Source organism: Myotis daubentonii, chromosome 2 (genome assembly GCF_963259705.1).
Source record: "Myotis daubentonii chromosome 2, mMyoDau2.1, whole genome shotgun sequence".
In the NCBI taxonomy this organism is placed as follows: domain Eukaryota; kingdom Metazoa; phylum Chordata; class Mammalia; order Chiroptera; family Vespertilionidae; genus Myotis; species Myotis daubentonii.
Genome location: NC_081841.1, coordinates 67,483,305 through 67,509,741, shown reverse-complemented (window position 1 = coordinate 67,509,741; position 26,437 = coordinate 67,483,305). Strand labels below are relative to the sequence as shown.

Sequence of the window (26,437 nt, the reverse complement as noted above, 5' to 3'; positions counted from 1 at the left end):
GGCCCCCACCAGAGCCAGGATGGAGCCTGCAACCGAGGTACGTGTCCTTGACCAGAATCAAACTGGGGACCCTTCATGAAGTCTGTGGGCTTATGCTCTGAGCCAAACAGGCTAGGGCCCTAATCATCTTTTCTTTCAAATAGTCTTTGCAAGAGTTGCAATTAATTCAATTGCAAGTGAACATCAACGAATGGAATCTTCTTTAAAATGTAAACATTTAACAAAAAGTATTAGAGAAACTAACAAAACCTGAACCATAATTTGAATTGGAATATGGAAAAGAATCCCTATAATGGTAACTTGTTATTTCTCATATGGTCATTTCAACTGTTTGGAATAAACTTAAACATAATTTGAAGCATACAGGTTCAAGAAATTTGGGTCGTGTTAAAATACACAGCACTGAAAAAAAACTCATTTAAATCTCAAATTTTCTAATCTTTATTGTTGAAAGTACTACATATGTCCCCTTTTTTCCACAGATTCTTTCTAGCCTGCCCTGCCCTTTGCCCTGGGCCTTTACTGCGCTATTGTCTGAATCCATGGGTTATGCACACTGAAATAAAAATTTGTTAGTTTTTTAAAATATATTTTATTGATTTTTCAAAAAAGAGGAAGGGAGAGGGATAAACATCGATGAGAGAGAAACATCGATCAGCTGCCTCCTGCACACTCCCTACTGGGGATGTGCCCGCAACCAAGGTACATGCCCTTGACCGGAATCGAACCTGGGACCTTTCAGTCCGCAGGCTGACGCTCTATCCCAGGGGTCCTCAAACTACGGCCCGCGGGCCACATGCAAATACAAATATTGTATTTGTTTCCGTTTTGTTCTTTTACTTCAAGAAAAGATATGTGCAGTGTGCATAGGAATTTGTTCGTAGTTTTTTTAAACTATAGTCCAGCCCTCCAATGGTCTGAGGGACAGTGAACTGTCCCCCTGTTTAAAAAGTTTGAGGACCCCTGCTCTATCCACTAAGCCAAACCAGTTAGGGCAAATTTGTTAGTTTTAAAAGTATTCTATATTATTTTAAAGCTAGCTGGTGAAATATTTTTGCTGTGTTCTACATTTTTATTTGATTAAAATCTAGTAAGATTCATAATCACTTGAAATTAGACAAATGTTTTCCAAATCTTATATTTAACAATAAAAGAGCCCAGAAATCATTTAGGTTTCTAAATCTTCATTTCAGTCTAATACCATCTGCTTTAAGGACCACCAAATGACCAATACAGATGAAAATAACCACTATCTAGGAGGCTGGCTTAAAGACAAAATATAGACACAGACCAACTTTTGTTATATTGCACTAGAGGCCCGGTGCACGAAATTCGTGTACTCAGGGGGTGGGGTCCCTCAGCCCAGCCTGCGCCCAGCCCAGCCTGAGCCCTTGGGGGACGTCCAACTGCCTTGGAGGCAGGAGAGGGTTTTGCCACCGCTGCTGCCCGGCTTCTGGCTGAGCGGCACACCCCATGGGAGCGCAATGACCACCAGGGGGTGGCTTCTGCATTGAGCGTCTGCCCCCTGGTGGTCAGTGTGCGTCATAGTGACCAATCATTCCGCCATTCAATTTTCCTATTAGCCTCTTATTATATAGGATGGCCAATAGATACCATTATACAATGGTTAACAAATTATAAATCAAGCAAAAAGAACAAACTGCAAAGTATTATCAAAACTGGTTTATTTTCAATACAAGATAAATACCATGCTTGTTACTAGTGCAGTTTAAGGCCAACAATGGCCATATAGCAAACTGCTGAACAATCACCTAAATGCTAAAGAAAGAAAGTAAACATTAAACATAAAATTGCAATTACAAACATCTTAATAAAATGGAATGAGCTTTCTAGTAGAAGCAAATATGGAAGTCTAGTTATCATGGACACCAAAAATATGTTATTTGATTACCTTACCTTTTGCACAGAAATCTTATTGTGTGAAGTCACCATAGAGTCTCAATAGCTAAAATTTCAAGACTTTCTTTGGCCTTCTGGTATTAGACAAATTATTTACAAACCATGATTCAGTAATTCATGGATACTGGAATATGATACAATTTTTTTTTGTTAAGGTTTTTCCATCAAAATTGTAAAACAACTTTGTAAGGCTGTACAAGGCTGTAAACTACTTTGCTAATATACCAATGAATGAAGAGGAAGAAGGAATAATAGACCTTTTTTTTTTTTAAGGCTAAAGTCATCAATGTTATAGATGCATTCCTTAGAATACACTATTACCCCAAAGATTCCTTTCCCATTAAATACCACCTGAGTACTTCAATTTTCAACATAAAAAAATAAACATGAATCCACCATTGTATTTTAAAATAACTTACAAAATGCTGAGGTGTTACGTAGTAACAATGTAACAAGAAAGAAAAATCTTCAAAATGAAATGTTTAATTTCATTTATGAGTCTAATTATGAAATTAATGTAAAACATTTACACCCATGGCAGAGTTTTAGAATACTCACACATGGAATGGAAAACTCTCTGTAGTATATACTATCCGCAGATAACATTTTAAGATTTGTGTGATTTCAATGAAATTCTACCTAATATTTTAAAAGACTCCCATTACAATTTTCATATAGCAGGAAGTCTTTAAAACATTAAAAACCATACTAGCTGCATACTCAGAGCGAATGCCAAAAACCTGAAATTTTAAAGAAACATTGGTTAAGACAAATCTAAATTAATCTGAACAGGATACAATTGCCTGAATATTTTGAATATTCACAAAAATTCACATTGCTTCTTTCTAATGCCAAGAAAGAAGAGTATATTAAGAACTTCCTCCCAGAAGCCTAGACATTTTAGCACATTTTCTATTTCAACTTAATGAAACTTTAATCCTGAATCTTCTGATTTCTCTAAATTAAAACGTTCACATTACTAACACAAGGAATGCTATATGTAAGGCCACATCTTAATAAATTTATAATTTTTGGTTGAATATTTATTTAAAAATTAGTCTAAGGCTTCTAAGAGTCAAGTTGCTAAAAAAAATACACCAGTGTTTAAACTGAAGATTAATGTGAAAAAAATAAAACAACAACACACACACTTTAAGAACAGAAAAATAGAATGCTTTGCTACAAAATCCCCACTTAATGTATTTTAGCACAAAAATGTCAGATATGTACAATGGATAAGCGTGCATTTAAGTACATACAACTGTGGGAAACACAGAAGGCTATGGGATGCAAATGAACTTAGTGAATTAAAATTTAAAGGGCAGGTATCTGCAAAGCGCCAAGAATTTCAATACTATATTCTTGGTAAAGATTCAGAACATAAACTTTCTCTAAAAATAACAAACTGAACATTATAAAACACAAAATTGGGGCCATCTTTTAAGATACAGAAAATGCAATTATTCAGGTAATAAAAACCAAAATGTTGAGAGCACTCCAACAGAAAGTCTTGTAGTAGCATCTCATTGTATAAAACAGTATGTATTTATTTAATTATTGGCACATTTAAATATGTAAGGGAAAGTCTTTACCCTTCCAACAATTTTCCCTTTTCACTATAAAATGTTATACAACATTCATTAAAACCTGTGTTTAATAACTGACCTTAAACTAAAAAAAACAACAACAACAAAAACAGCAATGTTCTCCACAGGAGAATTAAAAAAAAAACAAAAAACTTTAAGCTACAATCCATAAGTTACTTGTGAACTCCAAATTGTAGTTAACTGCTTAAGAATATGTGAGGTAAAGGGAACATTAAATGGACTAAACTATCATCAACAGCCACCTCAACTTAGTCCAAATCTTATGAAAACTGACAAAATAAACACTTCCAAATTTACACTGGAATATCTTTCCTACAACAAATGTCCTTTAACTAAAAGCAGCACACTTCAATTCAAAGCGTTGCTTCAGGAAGCAATACCATTCAGGTGCTGTATCACTCACATAACTTTACTGACTAAAAGGAATGTGACTGCATAGCACTAATAAATGCTATGGTTTAAAATAAAACTCACGTTTGTTTTCATATCCACTGTAACTAAGAAAAAATTGAAAGGTCTCCGGACTCACTCTCTCTCTCTCTCTCTCTTTTTGGTGTCTATGTAAATAAAGATTTATCTCTTTGGATTGTTTTTATACATAAAAAAATTTTTTTTCAAATCACATCAGCCCATAAACAACAGAAGGGATATAAATAAAACAAGGATTGCAATTTTCACCTTTACATCTGTACATTCATGTGTTATCAGGTAGAACAAGACTGTGAAATTTAATTAGTCAAACCAAAAAGTTATTTCCTTCTGATGACACTTAAAAAATAATGAACTAGTAGCAAGCAATTCCAGTACACTCACACTGTCTGCAATAAGTCACATAATGAGATAAGCCATGTAGGGAGAAGAGTGACATAGAATGAGCAATTAAAGGGTTCCACTGATAAAAAGTGAGAAAGTAAATGAAGGATTTAATTAGCATAAAATTTCCAGTTTCATTTCAAGTTCAAACAGTTAGAGTTCTATGATTCCATTTTAACATTGTTCAGAGAAATGTTTATTCACATGGATACTTACTTACCTTTTAAGATTACTATTAACTAATTTCCCTTGTAATAGATTTATGTCCGTACTTTGCATTAGGGCATTATAATTAAAATATAAAAAACTAGGAAATGACAAAAATGAAAAAACACCTATATACAAAACAAGAAAATCGATTTTGATACAACTCTCAAATAATGTTTAAAAGGCAAGTGCATTTCAACAAGATAAAACACTTTAAAAATTTGAGAGCAAAGAGTTCTGATAAACACCAATGATCCCATGCATGAAAACTCAACAAAATGTTTTAAAATAAAACTGGCAGTAATATGAATCATTTGAAACAGTTAATTTTGAAAGAACTAGTGTGACATCACACAGATTAAGTGAAGAACTGCAGTGCAAATCTCAGGAGGGTTCTAAAGTTGCACATGACATAATACTTAGGGTATCTAAACTTTAAGCATTGTCCTAAAATTTGGCGATACTTTTAAAAAAACCAATGTGTATTATCAGAAGACCTCTCAAAGATAATCAGATCTTAAAAATATTAAAAACAATTTATAACCTGCTTAAGGATTTTCACTCAAATTTCTGTAGTGATTCAGAATAACCTTCCTATAAAATAGCTAATCAAGGTGACACTGCCTATGCTAATGTTGCAATTAAGATCATATGCTAGGCAAGTGCTTATACTGTGGGCCTTTACGCAAGGCAGGTTTGAAAAAAATCTTTGATTAACCAAGTAACTCTAGCATGAATCAATAGGTTGCATAAAAATACACAGAATTCTTTAACTATGGAGATAGATAGGGTATACCTATAATCTCCCATTACACACTTGGGAGAATACAACCTGATGTTAATAAACATCACACCCTTCAGAAATCTATATAGTAACCAGAAAATAAAACTAAGGCTCTCTTTACTCAAATATGTCTGCTGCATGACTGTATTTACATTGCCCATGGCTTCAAAAATTAACCATAAGCACTATCAATATAAAACCACAAGTAATTGCCACATCAAATAGAAATTGTCAAAATATTTCTTCAATACCGGAAGTTTACAATTAAGCATTTCAGTACATTTGTGTTGTGACTTAAGCTGCATTACTGTAGCAAATAATGCATGGATTTTAACTAAATTGTTAAAACCACAAAATTGTTTTGACCCCAACACACTGCCTGAATTGCTGTCTGTGAAATTTCAGTTTTTATAGGTTTACATACCATTCAGCAAAACCACAAGCTAACTAGGTAAAAAGAGCTAGAAAAGCAGAATATAGAAATAGTAAATATCCGTGTAATTACCTATCCTAATATCAAACCAAGGGCAACAGACACTTAATTAGTATGTTTAATTGACTGAATGCAAGATTAGATTGATGCATATCCAAAAATGCTATTGCAACGCCTTTTTAGAGGACAGTATAAATGTCATAGTAACATTATCTTTAGATATTGCTAAACACAAGACTTTCCCTGAGGTGTAAACATCAAATAACTTGAACAGCTTTACACATCAGCCCCATTAAACAGTTTATTACAACACTACATCTATTGTAATCAAAGTGGTGCTGTTTACAGACATTATCATATGAACATTTTTAACAAGAACAAACTACTATAAAAACAAGCATTTACTTGACATTTGTTTCAATTGCTTGCACATTATAATGGCCAAAAAGTATATAACCAGTAATAAAGTTGCAAAAGCTTTAACTTTTAAATCACACAGGTTTTCCTCAAATAAAAACAGTTAAGCAACATAAAAAAGAAAAGGAGCTACTGGTTACCATTTATGCAGATTTGCTTTATTCAGATCTATTCCTGTTCATTTTATCCATGAATCCTTACACGTTCAGTTCAATCACAAGAAGCAAACTGCTGGACAAGCGTCATGTTTCCCTCATGAAGACTGTTTTGTCTTGGAAGGTGTTCCTCTTCCTTCAGCTGTAATGTGTCAAAATTTGTGATGTAGATTTTGCTATTCCCCATAATACACAGAAAAACGCTGGCTTAACTATACAAACACAAGTCGTGCATCTATTTCACTGTTAGGTATTCTAACACAAAGTAAGGATTAATTGAAACAGTAGCTGCCTTTGTGGTGGAGAAATGTTCCCAATTTATGATATGATTAAAACTTGAGACATTCCGATTTCATTCTTTTTGGACCATAATGTCTTATACATTTAATGACTGAAACAGAAAAGAAAAAAATATAGCAGCTACTGTTTCTGTGACGATGGAAACATAAGTCATTTTCTAAAATATGCATACTACAAAAATAATTTTTAAATGCTGGATTTTAATGTAAATATTTTCATTCAAACACATATCAATTCTATAGAATGCATTAACAATTAAATGCGAAGTGAATATAAAATGCAATAAATTATTTTACAAATTAATTGTATTTATTTGACAGCATACAGGAACTTCTGCAAATGTTATCAATCAAAGCGTCCTCCATGTTACAAAATTTATGAATATATAGCTTAGTATGCACATTTAAATAAATATAACATCCATGTACAAATTTTCAGACGTAATACAAATTTAAAACATTTACTTTCACTCTAATCCTCCTATATTTAAATATCTAATGTAATAAACTAACCAAAAACAAGCTAAATAGGAATCTACAATAAATTTCATTGAAAACTCACATAAAGGGAAAAGAAAACAATGAATTTGATAAACTAAAATTTTAAGAATACATAAATGTGCAAACTTCAAGTAGAGACTCACAAAAAAAGCCATTCAATTTACTTGGATAAGTGATCACTGAAACATCAAGTATTTAAAATATAAACCCCAAGAGAGCACTTCAATAAGAGGCAAAAGAGCACAATATTTAGTGATATTTTGCCATAAGTTAAGAAATACTTTTGCTCTGTGATTATGAGTACTTAATATTCTATCAAACTATACATTTTATCTTTTATGTCCTTTCCTCTCCACTAGGCTCTAAGAATCTTAAGAGCACCAGTACACATATCACATTCACACTGCCTAGCAGTAAAAACCTAAATTGTGTAACTGCAAAAGGAAAAAGCAATGTTATAATCTTGGACTTTCTCTTTTCAATAGTTTCTATTTTCCCATGTTTTCCAAAGAGATAATTACGCCATTTCTAATGTTACCTGTTACAGTACCCTTATCTTATTGTTGATGAACCTTTTGATGGAATTATTTCATGAAAAAAAAATCTAGAAAGGCAGCTTTAATGTTTTATTTTTATTATTTGCAACGCACTTTTAAAAACTAGTATCACAGTATTAAAGAGACAAGGAATATAAAAAAAACGATTACTGAAAAAGTAATAAATCTTATTGCAAAAAATTGCTATCACCCTATATTTTTGTTATGCTGGGAGAGATGAATCATTAAGAGGGAAAAATTATTTAAGATCACAGTGAACAAAATAAAAACACCCAACCCTTCCAAAAATCACGACATACACTGCAACTTTATATCATTCATCACTCCAATGGAGAATTTTACTGCTTTTAATGCAGGAAATCCTGTTCGTGAAATTATACCATACACCTTTATCTAGGACGAATGTACTCATTTTTTGCATAATTATATTTTATAGTCAGATCTTTACTATTAATAAGTTTCTCAATTTTACCATACAGACATAAAATCCAGTTTTTATTTCTATTTCTAAACACTTTACAGTTATCCATTTGGATATACAAAATACACAATCCCAAATGAAAGCAAATTTGAAGGCAATACAATCCATTTCCAATAATCCGATTCCATATTATAGTCTCAAATTTCTAAGTAAACATCTACATAAACAAAGATATCAAAAAGAAGCTTAAAAGTGACAAATACAATCAATGCTTTTGTTTTGAGAGTAACATTTGGTCAAATCTTTTTATGTCAAAGCAAAACAATTACTTGCTTTATTAGCTATCAGTTATAAAATTTCAATAGAGAAGCATCTGTATTTTGAGATTAATGTAAAATTAAGTCAATAGTAAAAACTCAAATTATGAGTGTTTCTGTTAGAAACTAAGCAAATTTGTTAGCATCAGTATCTTAAATCCATAGCAAATTCATCTGTCAAGTAAAAGATTCAAGTGTGTATTTGATATGGCTCTTTTATACGTTTTTACATTAATATGTTTAATTTAAAGAATGCTAATATAATTTTAGAGATGTACTTTTAATTAACCCAGTGAAATCAAATTCACTTTTACCTCAAAATTTCTCCTTAAGGAGAGAAATGAAGGGAAGAAAAGAATAAATATATAAAAAAAGAATAAATATAAGTTAAAGCCTTTTAAAAATCAAAATTCCTTCCTGCATTGACATAGATATATTATACAAAATTCTGTCTACTGTAGATGTTTTTAGAAAGTCCCCTTACTACCAAAACTTTCATATTTTTGGCTTTCTACCTTTAGAGTTAGTACTTACCTCATTTAAACTAAAGCCTTTTATTACACTATAAAACCTTTATATGATGTTACTCTAGGCAGTTCACTAAATAGTAGAAATGAACTTAACCACAAACAAAACTCAGCTTTGTCCTCAAAAGTTCACAAAATGGACATTTCAAAATAAGCTTATGTGATTTAGAATTCACTGTGAGCGTTAAAACATGCTACCACAGAAAGCAAATTAGTAAATTTGGATAGCATATATGGCAAACTTAGCCCTTTGTTGGTTATAAGTCCTTGTTAAACAATGCTAACTAAATATTCATTCAAAACAATCTAATTTACAAACTAGAACAATGATAATAAGTTTCACACTAAGATGGAGAGAGAGCAAAGTGACTCACATAGGCATGGATGTTTGTTGTTTTTTTTTAAAGAGGGACACTATTTATAAACAACCATATTCTTAAACCACAATGAGCAAAAATACACTATATATCCAAGGGATCACTTCCTACCCTCTTGCACTTTAGACAGCTGGTAATCAGACACGTTTTACAAATAATACTAAAAGCAAAGAAAATCAGAGTGAAAGTGAGAACTAGCATATCCAAAAGAAGCAGTAAGGATATACAGGAAACCACAAAGAAAACACAGGGCTGGACAATACAAGGCAGACCTTACATGACTTAAGAGTTGCAGAAATAATTTTTAAATTTCATTACCACCAGTATGATTCATCAGATAATTAAGAGAATTTTAATTTCCACATATGCCTTAAAGTAACACTAACTCTTAAGATGAAACATCTTGCCCTAGCTGGTTTGGCTCAGTGGATAGAGCATCAACCTGTGGACTGAAGGGTCCTGGGTTTGATTCCAGTTAAGGGCACATGCCCGGGTTGTGGGCTCAATCCCCAGGGATGGGGGGGGGGGGGGGGGGGGGGCACGTGCAGGAAGCAGCCGATCAATGATTCTCATCGATGATTCGTTTTCTTTTTTTAAAAAATATATTTTATTGATTTTTTACAGAGAGGAAGGGAGAGGGATAGAGAGTTAGAAACATCGATGAAAGAGAAACATCGAACAGCTGCCTCCTGCACGCCCCCTACTGGGGATGTGCCCGCACCAAGGTACATGCCCTTGACCGGAATCGAACCTGGGACCCTTCAGTCCCCAGTCCCCAGGCTGACACTCTATCCACTGAGCCAAACCGGTTAGGGCTCATCATTGATGTTTCTATCTCTCTCTCCCTCTCCTTTCCTCTCTGAAATCAATAAAAATTATTAGAAGAAAAAAAAGATGAAACATCTTAATGTAAGAAACTTGTTTTCCCCAAATTAATGAAAAGCTACAAACTGAGTAAGAAATGCAAAGTGCCCTAAATTTTATGCAGTAACAACATTTAAGATCATGATACTATGGCAGAAGTAATCACTCAACAAAAAGTGTAGTTATTTAAACCATATTCTATTCATGATGCTTAAATTTTTATCAAAGAAATGCGTAATGATTTGAGAATATGTGAAACTCATTTATCAGGGAAAGATGAATAAAGAGTATTTTTTAAAAAAATAATTTGGGCCTGATCGGTGTGGTTTAGTGGTTAAACATCGACCTATGAACCAGGAGGTCATGGTTCGATTCCGATCGGGGCACATGCCTGGGTTAGAGGCTCAATCCCCAGTAGGGGGCATCCGGGAGGCAGCCCATCAATGATTCTCTCTCATCATTGATATTTCTATCTCTCCCTCTTCCTTCCTTTCTGAAATCAGTAAAAATATATTTTTAAAAAAAATAATAATTTGGTTTCAACTCAATACACAAAGAGAAACTGAATTCTTAACAGAAATAATAAGTGGAATGCAACCTAAAGAAAATAACTATGAAAGTAAAATTATTTCTGTAAGTGTACAATCTTACAACACTGATATACTTTTATTTTGCTCAGAGTGGTCTGAGAACAGGCAGAAATTACAGCATATAAAGCACAATGTATTTACATACCAAAAATTTACAATACTGATATTCTCATTGAAATATTATCTATTTGAACCTAGATATTGTATGCTTTTAGAAAAACTAATACATTTTTTAAATGAGAGAATGCAATTAACATTACCAACAGTTCAAACACAAAAAATTAAAATAGGACAGACATTAACAGCTTGCCAACATCATAATGTTTCCAGTTAAATTAAGAACTTGCCCTTTTAGCCATTCATCATCATTTTAATAATAGATTACATTGTTTTATTTGTATACAGACTTTCTGACATTCACTTCAGCTTCCAAGGTACTCTTATTCCATTTAGTCAATTTTAAGATTTACCTGAAAGCTCAAAAGGACTCATATTTAAAAACTTCTAAAAAGGTCAACAGACCTTAAAGGTGATTAAATATGCAGATATTGTTTATTTTTAAAAGTTTTTCACTTGATTATATTTAATCCCACTCCCCCCTCCCTACATCAACAATAAGTTTGGTATATAGCAAAGATATAATATTCCAGGATAACAGAAATTTTTGCACTAGAAGTGCTTATGTAAAAATATTGCTTGGATGAAGGCACATAACAATATTGCAACTCAATTCTGATTAATGTACAAACAAAACATGAAGATTCTGGTATGGTTACACATCAGTGATTAAGAAAAATGTCAACAATAGTTTTCAAGTTAGCAATTCATAGTTAATGTCTGAATCTAACAAAACTCAAGGCATGATATAGTTAGGTATACCCCATTACTGGAATGTAATGTTAGTTAATTCAAAGTATTTAAAATCAACAAGAAACTTTTCAAGGAGTTTACTTGGCCGACTACGCTAGTTTAAATAGAACCAGTAAGAAAACTCATTAAAAATATAACTTGTAGGACCTATACCTTACTATGAAATGAAATGGCTGATAAGCATTCAAGTAATAAGTTGGCCACAATTCATCTTAAGCAATTGATGGACACTGAGAATTTTTTCATAAGATGAAGTAAGATCTGTTCAACCCAGGGGTATCAAAACCTGTATCTTTTAAAATTTAATGTTTAAATTTACATGATACAAGTATTCAATTGTTACTCATCCGAAAAACAGTACCTATTTCAATAAGCCTGATTTTAAAAGTGAAAGATGCTTTGCATCACATTAAAGAAATGTTTTGAGAAGTATTTATATTAAGTTCTATAATACAATACATGGAGGAATATTTTAAAATTGAAATTTTGATAAATATACTACATATCTGGAATGCCCTAAGACCCCCGAGTCATTAAATGTCAGGGTTAGGATATTGAAATGCAAGGAAAAGTATTAAAACTGGCCTTTTCACTTCAAAGAGCTCTTAAAACTACAAATAATGGAATAGATTATTAGGTACCATAAAAATAAGACTGACATGCTTATTTACTAAATTATCAAAAAAATTATCAGTTGCTAAAACATATCTATTAGCTAAATAAACTGCTCTTCTAACACAAAATTATACATTGATAGTCTTTGATTTTGTCCATAACAGTTTAAATACTAACAATTACCATCACTTAATTATTCCCCATGATTATGGGAAATAACTGTGTAAAGAGTAGTTACACAGTTATAGTCTAATCTGAGTATGCCAACAACATATAAAGAAAAAATATTTGTTTACAGAATAACCTTTGTGTTACATGCACAAGCATTTATAGTGCCCTCCTCCCACTTTTCACATGAATAAATGCTGTTCACAATATAAAAATAAAATTACACGTGAAAATGAAGTAGAAACAGACAACTCTTACTGCTTTATGAAAAATGTACACAAGAAAGTTTTAAAGTACAGAAAAAAAGACAATGATTATGGTTATGAATGAAACATCAAAGAAAATTATTCCATGGTTATTCTAACCTGGGATGAATAATTGGATACAATTAAAAATTCTTAGATATGAAGTATCCCGAACGCATTTTAATTAAGGTTCATATCTTCTTTGCAAATTAAAGAATACTGTGTTTTGTTTTGTTTTTCTTTTAAAAACAAAAACCAGGTGCTAGAAAAAGTGTCTTTACTAAAAATTGGGTTTTTTGTTTTTAAGTAGAAAAACTCTTTCAATGTTGAGAAACCATCCTGCATTTTTAAGTTTTAGGAATGAATGAATGAAGTTAGTTCCAGAAGAGAAACTTTAAAATTTACTTTTTAAAGTCCAAGCACTATATATATATATATATATATATATATATATATATATATATGAGAAATAATTCCTTGTATTTTATATTTTAAATCATATGCAAATTATATGATTAAGAGAATTCCAATTTTTGGATTTTAGAAGTAGACAATGAGTCCTCTTGATTATTTTCTTGCTTTCTTAAGACTCTTAACAATCTGAAAACTAAAAGTTGTAACTCAGCAATACAATATTCAAAGATAAGAGGTCAAATTTTTTACCTGTCATTACTCACCTGTCATCTGTCTCAGATGGTTCCAGAAGATTAAATTCAGAACAAGTAGTTGGACCATTTAAAATGTAGGTATATACTGTATAAACAATAGCCTCGGAGTTATAATTACTGTTAATAATGCATAGACTGAATACAATAGGACAAGGAATACCCACCTTCTAACGATGACGATACTCGCGCTCTCGGTCACGCTCTCGGTCTCGGTCCCGATCTCGGTCACGGTGTCTCTCTCTTTCTCTGCTTCTCTCTCTATAATAATCATCATGACGATCTCTACTGCGGGATTTATGGCGCCGACTCTTTTCTCGTGATCTACTATGGTCCCTCTCTCTTGATCGTTCACGTCTTCTAAAAGAAATTACTGGATTAATGCTCTCCATAATTGGATAACTTAAAAAGATTTTCAATATTTAGTGTTTGGGGACTCTTTCCCCTTCCCCACATGGGAGTCTGTCCTTGTTCTTCAATAAATTTCCACCTTTGCTATAATAAAAAAAAAAATTCTGGTGCTTAAAAATATCTAAGGCAAAAATAAATTTTATAGGCCTATTTCAGACTTATGATATCTTGAACATCAATGATTTACCAACACACCTATAATCATGAACTAGAATTTCCATTTTTAAAAATACCCAAATATTGGGAACATGGCATACATCATGTTTTATCTATTATTAGACGCCCGGTGCACAAATTCGTGAACAGGTGGGGTCTGGCCAGCCCACCCAGATGGGGGCTGGGCTGGCGGGGGGGGGGGGGGGGGAGGGGTCGTGGGCAGTTGGCTAGCCAGCCCCACCCCTGATCAGGGTGTTGGGGCCAATCAGGAACTGGATCAAGCCGGTTGGCTGCCACAGTGTGCGTCACAGCCACCGGTCGTTCTGGCTTTTCCGCCGTTCTGGTCGCTGGGTTTTTATATACATAGATAATTTGTAGTCTAAAACAGACATGTATTGTTCACCAAATAATAAACAGGAAGGTAAGCCCTAGTCAGTTTGGCTCAGCAAATAGAGTGTCGGCCCGCAGACTGAAGGGTCCCGGGTTTGATTTAGGTTAAGGGCAAACATCTTGATTGCAGGCTCGATCCCCAGCCCTGTCAGGGCTCGTGTGGGGGGCAACCAATCGATGTGCCTCTCTCACATCAATGTTTCTCTCTGTGTGTCTCCCTCCCTCCCACTCTCTCTAAAAATCAAAGGGAAAATAGCCTCGGGTGAGAATTTACATAAGTAAACAAACAAACAGGTGAAAGAGAAAATTTCAAAGGACTTCTATTTCAAGCTAAAGAACATACAGAAGATAGTTCTGTAGATATAAAATTCATGAAATCACTCAATACACAATGGGACTTAAATATAAGAAATTACCACCTATTGCCTGGCTGGTGTGGCTCAGTGGATTGAGCGTCATCCCATGCACCAAGAGGCCACCAGTTCCATTACCGGTCAGGCACATGCCTGGGTTTCAGGTATGATCCCCAGTACAAGGATACGCGGGAGGCAGCCGATCAATGTTTCTCATTAATATTTCTATCTCTTTCTCCCTCTCCCTTCCTCTGTCTCTAAAATCAATAAAAACATCTTTTTTTTAAAAAAAGTTACCACCTATTAACACAGGTTACCTAAACCCATACATAAATATCAATTTTACCTTTATAACTAACTAAAAAATGTCACTCCTCTAAGAAACTTTCTAATAATATATACATGTTTGTTGGGAAGGCTGAGAAGAGTGGTGGGAAGCAAAGAAGAAAACCCACTAATTAGGATCACTAGTAAAGACTGGGATATTATTTACATTGTTACTTAATGAAGAGAAATGTTTCATGAACCACTTAAAAAAAACAAACCACAGGTAATTTAACAAAGTATGCTGCCTAAAATACTTTTAAAAATTCTATTCTAAATTTGAAATTCATTATTAGGTGCTTACTTTGGGCTTAAAATGTTTAGAAGAAGACCGTATGAGATATGGTTTTTAGCTATGACTAATTTGTTTAGATACAAAAGCCCTTACAATGGGTTAAAATGTAATAATTATAAAGTAGGGGACCATGACTATGACAATCTCTTTTCCTTAACTTTACGAAAAAGATTCTACCACCAGATAAATTATACAAAAGACAGATCTCAGAGTATCATGTGAAGATTAAAGATCCACCATTAAAAAGTATGAAAAATTTCAAGGTAAGCAGTAATGCTAAAATATGGAATTACCTAATTAAAAAACTAAGAATAGATAATCCATTCATTAACTCCCTTGTTTAAGAAACGTTTACTTAACACCCATTCTGTATATTCATTAGAAATATTGTAGTGACAGCCACTATGGAAAATAAATATGAAGGTTCCTCAAAAAATTAAGAATAGTTACCATATGACCCAGGAATGAATCTCTCTCTTCTGGGTACACACAAAAAAAGTTAGAAAACATTGATTTGTAAAGATATATGTACCCCTATGTTCATCGCAGCATCATACATGGTAACCAAGACATGGAAAAAACGAAGTGTCCATGGATGGATGACTGGATAAAGATATGGTTCATAGATACAACAGAATATTACTCAGCCATAAGAAAGGATGAAAAACTACTATTCACAACAATATAGATGGATCTTGAGAGTATCATACTAAGCAAAATAAGCCAGACAGAAAAGGACAAGAACCACATAATTTCACTCATACATGGGATATAAAACTAAAATCAACAGAGGAACAAACAAAAAGCTCATACATAAACAACAGTATTGTGGTTACCAAAGGGTAAGGGGGTGAGGGGATTTTGAAGGTAAAGGGGTTCAAATAAATAGCGATAAAGCGAGACTAGCCCTAACCAGTTTGGCTCAGTGGATAGAGCGTCAGCCTGCGGACTGCAGGGTCCCTGGTTCGATTCTGGCCAAGGGCATGTACCTTGGTTGCGGGCACATCCCCAGTAGGGGGTGTACAAGAGGCAGCTAATCGATGTTTCTTTCTCATCGATGTTTCTGACTCTCTATCCCTCTCCCTTCCTCTCTGTAAAAAATCAGTAAAATATATTTAAAAGCAAAAAAACAAAAACAAAAATAGGCGACTAGACTTTTGGTGGTGAACACACAATGCAATATGCAGATGATGTTTTATACAATTGCACAGTTGAATCTACGTCACCCCAAGAAATTTATTTAAAAAAAAGAATATTGTAGTGAATAGGATGGGTAAGGCCCCTTCCAACTTTCAACATGTATAGTGAAAATAAATGTGAATTAATAATAAACAGGAATAGATTATAGTAGTACTATGGAAGCAATAACAAAACCTGACAAAACGTCCTGGGAGAAGACTCCTGCTATAAGTTAGACTGAGCTGAGGCTTGAAAAATATAAGCCATGCCCTGACCAGTATGGCTCATCTGGTTGAGCAGTGTCCCATATGATGCCTCATCAGGGCATATGTCCAGGTTGCAGGCTCAATCCCCAGTAGGTGGCGTGCAGGAGGCAGGCAGCCGAAGGCTCTCGTGTGTGTGTGTGTGTGTGTGTGTGTGTGTGTGTGTGTGTGTGTGTACGCGCGCGCATGCGCGTGCGCACTCTCTCTCTCTCTCTCTCTCTCTTTCTTTCCCCCTCCCTCTCACTCATCAATAAAAACATTTTTTCAGGAAAAGGGCTCCTAACAGAAAGAATACCAAGTACAAAAAAAACAATGAAATGATCAAGTGTAAGTATAATCAAAGTCCTATTTTAAAGTCCCAAACATATTTTTTCCATATGTAAAAGTAGCAGGTTTAAATAGAAATGAGACAGGAAAGTTTTACCTTGATCCAGAACCATAAGACTTGGATTCAATTCCATGAAGGCAATCTTGCAAAGAGCTAATAAGAACTTTGCAACGATCATCAGCAGATACTTTGGATTGTTTAATTAAAGAAATTGCAGTTACCAATGTCTCAATTGCACTCCCATAATCACCTGTGAGGGGAAGAAGAGGGGTTGAGGTCAAATAAATTTTATTTTCAAAATACCACCAAACCACCTCTGCAGTAAGAGTATAAATATAAAGCAGTTTACACAGGAGTGAACTTTAAAATGACCACAGAAGATTTATTTATTTTTTTAGTATCTTACCATTTGCAATAGGCTTTTCTGTGCATAAAATTAGCAGTTTTTTGTTATTAGTATAGCTATATGAAGCACGTTACCGTTTTGTAAATATGATAATAAATGAGTGGTCCTAAGGCTCCTCAGTCATTAAACGTCAGGGTTAAGATTTAAATCTACATCTAAAAATTTTAAATTAGGGGCTTTTCCATTACACTGTGACATACAGCTTTCTTCAATACCTTTTAAATGAAGGAGAGAAATTGACTTGGGAATATATAAATAACTACTATATAGAAACGATCATTCATAGTAACATAATTAAGAAGTATTAATACAGAAAGAAATAACAAACCAGCGCTGGCATCAGACACGGCTCTTGAAATAGCACTGCTTGAGATTGCCCTATTTCTATTCATGATTTCTTCAAACTCAGCTTCACTCAGTGGAGTTCTTGCTGTGTCCATTTCCCTATAAAAATCAGAATAAACTTTAACTCATACACAACGTATTTCTAACTTAGTCTTAACAGTATATAAAGCAATTTATATTGGCTGTTTTGACAAGTGCCTTAGAGCAAGTATTTACTTTTCCAAATTGAAGCACACTATTTTCTCCTACTAAGAAAGCAAATCTAATAAGCAAAATTCTCTAACATCACAATCTTACAGATAAAACGAAGTAGCAGCTTAGAAATCTTCTTTGTGGAGGCCAGAAATGATATATTTACATATCTACAATATAACATTTTTAATTCTCACACAAACAGGTAAGAAATTTTTTGATGAATACACACACAAAATGTTGACTGCAAAAAATAAAGCCTACACAATCAAGGACAGCAATTTGGTTTCATTACGTTTAGATACTCCAGGCAGAGGGCCCAACTCACAACTGAAGGATAATAAATGTCTGATTAATAGAATTTCAGGCAAGACAAGACTGTAGACTATCCTGTTTGCCACTAAATCCTAGAAAAGTATCTGGAAAATAAAAGGTACTCAGTAAGTGCAAATACTGGTTAAAAAAATGAGTAAAATGCCAAGATTTTCTAAAGCTGCTTGACAACATTGAAAATTGTACATGTAGCCCTAGCCAGCGTGGCTGTTAGTTGAGCACTGTCCCATGCACTGAGAGGTCACTGATTCAATTCTTGTCAGGGCACATGCCCGAGTTTTGGGCTCTAGCCCCTCTAGGGGGTGTGCAGGAAGCAGCCCATTGATGTGAGTGATGTTTCTCTTTCATTGATGTTGCTATCGCTCGCTCCCTCTCCCCACTTCTCTCTCTAAAAAAAAAAAATCAAAAACATATTTTTTAAAAAAATATATGAAGGAAATGAATCCCCAGGGATTTAGTGACTTGCCCAAAAATCACACAGCTATGCAAGTAGCAGAGCTGGATTATTCCCAATCCTGTTCTATGTATCTTTTTACCATACCATACTGCCTTTTATAATAAGAAGAGAAAATAACACAGAAAATTAAGTATCTGGGGAAAGACCATAACGTTTTAAAAACTTCAATGATGGAACGTAGAATATCTTCTACAAAGTATACGAAGTCTACATTCAAAGATACATACTAACTTACCTTCCAGGAGGCCCATAGTCACCCCTATCATATGGCGGAGGTCGGCCATATGGATCTGTTGGTGGTGGACCCCGACTATCTGATGTAGGCATGCCGCTGTTGGTTGGTGGAGGAAAGAAAGCTGGGTTCACGTGTGGAGCTGGCGGTGGGGCACCTGGAGGTGGTCCAGGAAGATGCGGAGGAGGAGCAAGTGTAAGGGGTGGCCCAAGAGGACCAGGTGGACGAGGTGGAAAGGGGCCTGGAGGTGGAGGTGGTCCCTGTTGTGGAGGTGGTGGACCAGGAGGGGGGCCGTAGCCTGGAACTGGAGGTGGAGGACCAGGAGGAAGCGGACCCAAAGGAGGCTGCCCAAAAGGTTGTCCAGGAAAAAGAACTGGCGGTGGAGGGCGATCGCCTCGATTAGGAGGCCCAGCTAAAGGAGGAGGCAGAACCTGACCAGGTGGAGGTGGACCTGGTGGACCAGGTGGGCCTGGAGGACCTAAGGGTGGACGTGGTGGAGTCTGTCCAGCTATAGAATAAAAGGGAGGAAAAACAAAACAAAAAAAAACACACTTCAATAAAGTATTTTAACCTTCATGCCAAGATTATACTTTTAAAGCATAACTCATAGACCAATATTCTTTCTTGTTAAATAAAACCCGTATGGTAAATGCTACACTAACAATTACAAAGATAAAGTATATCCTTACAAATTTAACTTCCTCAATTTATGCTTAAGAAAAATTATTGAAACAAAAACTTTACTAAAGACAATTATACTTAGCGATAGTTTCCATCTTTCAGCATACACACATTTCTTACAGTGAAATCACCCACCTTATATTCTACTCTGATGCCAAGCTAGAAAGTGAAATAAGGAAAAATTGTCTTGAAAGAATTTTTTAAGAGGTAAGAAAATAAGACGGATGTAAATATTCTATATATAAGTCAAGCAAGTTTGGAGAAAAATAAAGACCTTTTAGGCCAAAAATGGGTATTTCCTCTATGCTGTGCCCCATATGCCATGGAATCCTAGTTTCCAGGAACAAAGGCCGAGTTCCTTTAACAAGATGCTTGATCAAATTTCCTGGATTCCAAAAATAGCATAACAAGGAGAGTAAGTCACATCAATAATGCATTACTTGAAAAGAGAGAAAAGGAAAAGAGGTATTAGATAGACACATTTTATCCATGGTAATTTTAAGAAAAAATTTACCTGGAAAAGGTGGGGGTGGCCCTCCTGGTCCTGCTGGCCCAGGAAATCTGTCCCCACCGGGAACAGCCCCTGGAAAACGGCCCCGTCCTCTACCACCTTGTGGAAATGCTGCACGTGAACTGCCTCCTGGAGGACCAGCTTTACCTTCCCCAGACATTTGTCCTGATTGTGTAGCTGCAAATATCCAAATACTCATAAATAGCATTTATTAAAATAGTTCTCTGAAATGTAACCATTATTATTAGAAACAGCCACATTCCAAAATCATTTATACTATACACTAACTTGCAGATGCCTTGGGTCTTTCCAAACTACTTGAGAAGTATTGATTAGGAAAACATTCACATTTATTTGCGTTCTTTTGAAGTCTCAAAATATCCAGGCACATATGTATTTCCAATGAATAAGTATGAGTTACTTTCAAAATACAGTACTCTCTGCAGCAGCCAAGACCAAATTCTCCAACAGAAATCCAAATTTCACTAAGCATAAATCATTTAAATTTTGTAACATATTCTTGTTAATTAAGCCTTAAGTGCTAAAACATTAAAAAAATACCAACCACTTGAATTTCTGTTTAATACATGATCATCCATCTTATCTCTTTAAGTGATAGCATTCATAAGTGGGCAATGGCAAATCTTCTCTATAGTCACTTTACCAAGTGGTGAAAGGTCTTGGTGCCAAGCAGAAATCAACGAATATTTTCTGGTTATCAGTGGTTTCTCCACCACCATAACACACATCCACATAAGTTTCCTTCAATCTAAGGATTAGAATGTAGTTTCTTCCTTTCTCTAGGATGGGAATGACAGGACAAGAATGGCAGGGCTACAGAACTTGCACACTGTTGAATAATAATGGGTTTGTGACACCTAGAGAAAAATGGGAGTAGGTTTCCAGCATACAGGATCACAGTCATAACCAGTAATTAAATCAAATGCAAAGCATGGACTTCCTAAAATGGATTCTCCAACAAACTAAATATTAAGGTGACTTTTCTAGTATAATATCTAATAAATGCTAGCAAAATTGATTAAAATACACATCTTTTAATAAAAGCCTCAGAGGAATTGCTTACTTTTCCTGGACTGCATTTCAAATTGACTCAGGAACTGTTTATTGCATGGAGTTACAACAGGATTCTGACCATGAAGTTCTCTTTTAGGCAACAGATCCATTAACTTTTTTGAGGATGCTTCAGATCCAACACCAACAAGGGCAAACCTAAAAGATGTTTAAGGGGATGGGAATAGAAAGTGAGTAGAGATTAATAATGTTGCTATTATTAAAAAGAAAATAGCCTGAATTCAATTTTATCTAAGAAAACAAAATACTTAAATTAAAACTATATAAGTTCATACTTTCATCTTTAACTTTTTAAATAACATATACAATTCACTCATTTAGCGTACAGTTCAGTGCTTTTTAGTACATTCCCAGTTTCTCAACCATCACCACAATCAGTTTTAAAACATTTCACCACACCAACATAAAGCCTCATTCCCATTTCCTTTCATCCCCCAACCCTAAGCAACCACTTTGACTTTATGGATTTGCCTATTTTGGACATTTCATATAAATGGAACCATACAATATGTAGTCCTTTGTGACTGGCTTCCTTCACTTAGCATGCTTTCAAGGTTTATGCATAATATAAGTATGTTTCTGTACTTAATTTCTTTTTATGGCTGAATAATATTCCATTATATGAATACTACACATTTTAAAAATCCATTCATTGATGGACATTTGAGTTGTTTCCAATTTTTGGTTATTATGAATAATGCCAGTACGAAAAGATGTTCAACATAATTAACTATCAGGAAAATGTAAATCAAAACTATAATAAGATACCATTTCACACCCACTAGGATAGCTTCTTTTTTTAAAATATATTTTTATTGATTTAAGAAAGGAGAGGGAGAGATAGAAACATCAATGATGAGAGAGAATCATTGATTGGCAGCCTCCTGTATGCCCCACACCGGATCAAGCCCCGCAACCCAGGCATGTGCCCTGATTGAGATCGAACCATGACCTTCTGGTTGATAGGTTGACGCTCAACCACTGAGCCATACCAGCTGGGCCCCACTAGAGTACCTTTAATAAAAAAGACAAGTCTTGGTGAGGATGAGAAACTGAAACCTTCATACACTGCTGATGGTAATGTAATATGGCACAGCCACTTTGACAATCAGGCAGTTTCTCAAAAAATTAAATACAGAGTTAACAAATAAAAGGCTAATATGCAAACAGACCGAACAGCAGAACAAACCGAACAACCTAACAACCAGTCGCTATGGCATGCGCTGACCACCCGGGGCACGCGGGGAACATGGCGGATGTTGGCCCAGTGGGATGGTGAAGCTGGTGAGCAGGGATGCCAGACCAAGGCAGGGTGCTGGTCGCTGTCATCGGGGCAAGCCTCTGGTGGTTACTGAAAATTCTTTGCTCCCACACACCCTGGTCCTGCCTGGCGCTTGCACCCACTGCTGGCACCAGAACCGCGCTTACACCCGCTGCCAGTGCCCAGCGCCAGTTCCGATCACTCAGTGCTGTCAGCAGGTGCGAGTGGTGGCTGCTGGCCCCTATCACCCCTGAGGGCTTCTCTACCTCCCCCTGCTCCTGAGGGGCGATTGGAGCAGCCGGCGCTTGCACCCACTGCTGGTGCTGACCCCAATCGCTCTGCCCGTCAGCGGGTGTGAGTGGGGCTGTCGGTGGGTGTGAGTGGGGCCGGCACTGCCAGTGTGTGGGAGTGCGGGAGTGGGGCTGCTGGCAGACACGGGACCGGGGTCCGCAGTGGGCAGGGCTGGGCCGAGACCTGCCCCTGTGTCCAACACAGCCTCGCGGCCCACAGTTCCTTTCAAGGTGCATGAATTCATGCACTGGGCCCCTGGTATATGTATATGTTGAAGAATTGAAAATCTATGTTCACACAAAGCTGGCACATGAATATTCATAGGGGCATTATTCACAATTAGCAAAAGCAGAAACAACCCCAATGTCCATCAAGTAAATAAAGAGGGTACATCCACATAATGAAATACGTGGCCACGAAAATAATTAAGTACAGATACATGCTACACCATGGATGAACCTTGAAAGCCTGTGCTACGTGAAAGAAGTCAGTCACATGGGACCACTTACTTTATGATTCCATTTATATGGAATGTTCAGAATAAGCCAATCCATAAAGATAGACTGCTAATGGGTATGAGATTTCTTTTTGGGGTGATGAAATGTTCTGGAATAAAACGGGGGTAATAGTTGAACAACTTTGCAAATATACTAAAAAACCACTGAAGATTTTAAAAGTGAATTTTTTGTATGTGAATTACACAGCAGTTACAAAAAATACATTTAAAACAAAAAAAAGATTAACAGTTTTGCACAGCTATAGGATATTTTAAATTATCAGGACTCTCAGGAGCTTGGAACCCTTTTCTCCCTAATGGTCAAAATGGTTAACTAGAACCCCTATTCCAGTTTTTTTTTCTTGTCAAAAATTCTCCTGTTGTGAGTCAAGATTAAATTTAGCAACAATTTAATGAATTCATAAATTTAACATGTATTTATTGAGCAATACACCAACTCCTACATGCCAGGCACCATACTAAGGCTAAGGATACAACAGTTGACCAAAACAAAATCTCTGCTTGCATGAATCTTATAATGTGGTGAGAGACAGGGTGATAAACAAGTAAAAATACAATAGTAACAGAAAAAATAAAGACAGGAAAGAGTGATGGAAAGAGAGGGTGCTATTTTGCACCAAGATGGTTGGGAAGAGAACTCTTTTAAAAGAGAGTTCTGAAGAAAATGAGATCCATATGAACATTGCAGGAAAAAGTAAACCAGAAGAGGAATCACATGTATAAGGTCCTACGTAGGAATGTATTTGAGGAACAACAAACAGACTACTATGGCTGAAACAGCATAAGGAAGCAAAGAATGGTTAAGAGAGAATGTCAGAGAGGTTGTGGGAAAACAGATCAGATAGCATTTGTAGGCCATAGTAAAGATTCTGGCTTTCACTGGAGATAAAAGCTATTAGAAGATTCTGAGTAGACTAATATTGTTGCCACTTTTGTCCAACTTCTATGTGTATACACTTTAGGAGATTAGGGTGAAAGCAGGAACACCTAATAGGTGGCTACTGCAAAAGTTCAGAAGGTAGTTTTATATAAAATGATTCCTACTGTAATATAGGTATAATAGGCAAAAACTGGAAACAACCTAAAAAACCAAAAATAATAATGGTAAAATAAATTACAGAAGCATACAAGGTATGGAAAGAATTAGACATTAGAAGAGAATATGTACTTATTGATAATGCTTTTTTTACTCCTTGTATCAAACACGTTATAAAACACATGAATTGTAATCTAGGTTTTTTTTTGCAATAAAAACATGAAGTGCTATGACGAAACCTGAAACTATATTCACTAAAATGTTAAGAGTGATAATCTATGGATGGTTAGATTATGGCTTTCTTTAAATTTTGAATATGTGTTGTATAATGTTCCTATCTCATGTGTATAATTTAACAGTTTAAAAAAATAAAGCAAAACATCCAAGTTACACTTACTCTCCTGTTGCCCATCTTCCCCAACCCTTTAATCCCAGGGATAATAACATTTCTTGAAACTGTCATCTCAATAATAATTTCAACCATTGATGGAGAAAACTCAGGAAAATTAAAGAATAGACACAATCTGTTCACACTTACAGCTCCACTAGTTTTAGTGAGCTATATCACAGGACAAATGGAGTACAAATCTTTGCCCAAGAACCTCCTGCCAATGTGGATAACACAGCATCCTACACATGTGAATAGAAAGCATTAACTTGAAGAAAATTTTAACACCAAAAATACTAACTTATATTAGGGGAAAAACATCTTACCCCTTTGATTGGCCATTTGCCCGGTTTTCAAAAAACTTTATCTCCAAAATATCATTTACTCCCAAAGAATGCACTGCTTCAGTTAAGTCTTCATCTGTTGTCCACTGCAAGACATTTCCCCCTCGTTAAGCATTAAAGCATATCCAAGATTTTTACTGCTTCATTTTTTTAAGGGTAAACTCACAATAAAGAAAATTAATGCTCAGTTCAAATCTAAGTGCAGTTGCTGCAAATTAGTCTTCAATTTTTTTTTCTTTTTTTTTTCTTTTTTTTTATTGCTTAAAGTATTACAAAGGGTATTACATATGTATCCATTTTATCCCCCCGCCCTAGACAGTCCCCTAGCCTCCTGAACTGTGGTTTATATTTGTCTATAAAGGCAAGTACCTGAGGGCAAAATGCATTCCTTGGTAATTTTCAGAAATTAGAAGATACATATCTTTAGAGATAGGATAGTGGGGTTTTTTTTATCTTAAAAAGTTTCTGGTCTCTTCCAACATTAAATTGCAAAGATTTAATATTTTAAATAAAACTAGTATCACTTGTCACTTCCTCTCCTTAAAGGCAACCATTTGGGGAAATAAATTCCGTTTAAAAATATAGCCCTAACTGGTTTGGCTCAGTGGATAGAGCATCAGCCTGCGGACTGAAAGGTCCCAGTTTCGATTCCGGTCAAGGGCATGTACCTTGGTTGCGGGCACATCCCCAGTAGGAGGTGTGCAGGAGGCAGCTGATCGATGTTTCTCTCATCAATGTTTCTAACTCTCTATCCCTCTCCCTTTCTCTCTGTAAAAAGTCAATAAAATATATTTTATTTTATTATATATATATGTATGTATATGATAAAAAGAAAAAAATAACATGTACTGAGTACCTACCATGTACTTTATATCAAATATTTAACTCTTAAACAGTCTTATAAGTCCTATTATTATTCCCATCTCACATACGATGAAAGAGAAGTTAACAAGCTTGCCTAATATCACAAAACTAACAAATGGAGGAGTCCAGATTCAAAGGTGTAATTATCAACCACTCTCCATTACTGTACTGTACTGTCTCCAATATTATAAAACTTCTCAGATTGGGTGGTAGAAGATCAATCAATTCGTGTGTGTTTTAATATAAATATTTTAAAAGAAAATGCTATTAAGGAAGTTGAAGAGTGACAAGTATTTTTTTTAAATTGAATTTATTGGGGTGATATTGGTTAATAAAATTATACAGGTTTCAAGTGTATAATTCTGTAATACATCATCTGTATATTGCCATGATTTTCAACCTTTTTCATCTCATAAACTACCAGAATTCGATAGCA

The 26,437-nt window shown here is 35.1% G+C and overlaps 1 protein-coding gene across 8 annotated transcripts in view; it reads right to left on the bottom strand.

Moving 5' to 3' along the window:
* Positions 1–1,668: 1,668 nt before the first annotated feature.
* Positions 1,669–26,437, bottom strand: part of CPSF6 (cleavage and polyadenylation specific factor 6) — a 39,868-nt gene continuing 15,099 nt past the window's right edge. Inside the window, exons 3-11 of one of the 8 annotated variants that reach the window (XM_059683563.1) lie at positions 25,120–25,223; positions 21,293–21,438; positions 20,212–20,385; positions 19,972–20,082; positions 19,020–19,524; positions 17,786–17,901; positions 17,148–17,301; positions 13,520–13,712; positions 1,669–6,478 (exon numbers count right to left, since the gene is read on the bottom strand). In XM_059683563.1, the coding sequence (XP_059539546.1) occupies positions 13,523–13,712; positions 17,148–17,301; positions 17,786–17,901; positions 19,020–19,524; positions 19,972–20,082; positions 20,212–20,385; positions 21,293–21,438; positions 25,120–25,223 (1,500 nt within the window). In that variant the 3' untranslated portion in view covers positions 1,669–6,478; positions 13,520–13,522. The other 7 variants (XM_059683567.1, XM_059683564.1, XM_059683565.1 and 4 more) reach the window with 7 other exon arrangements.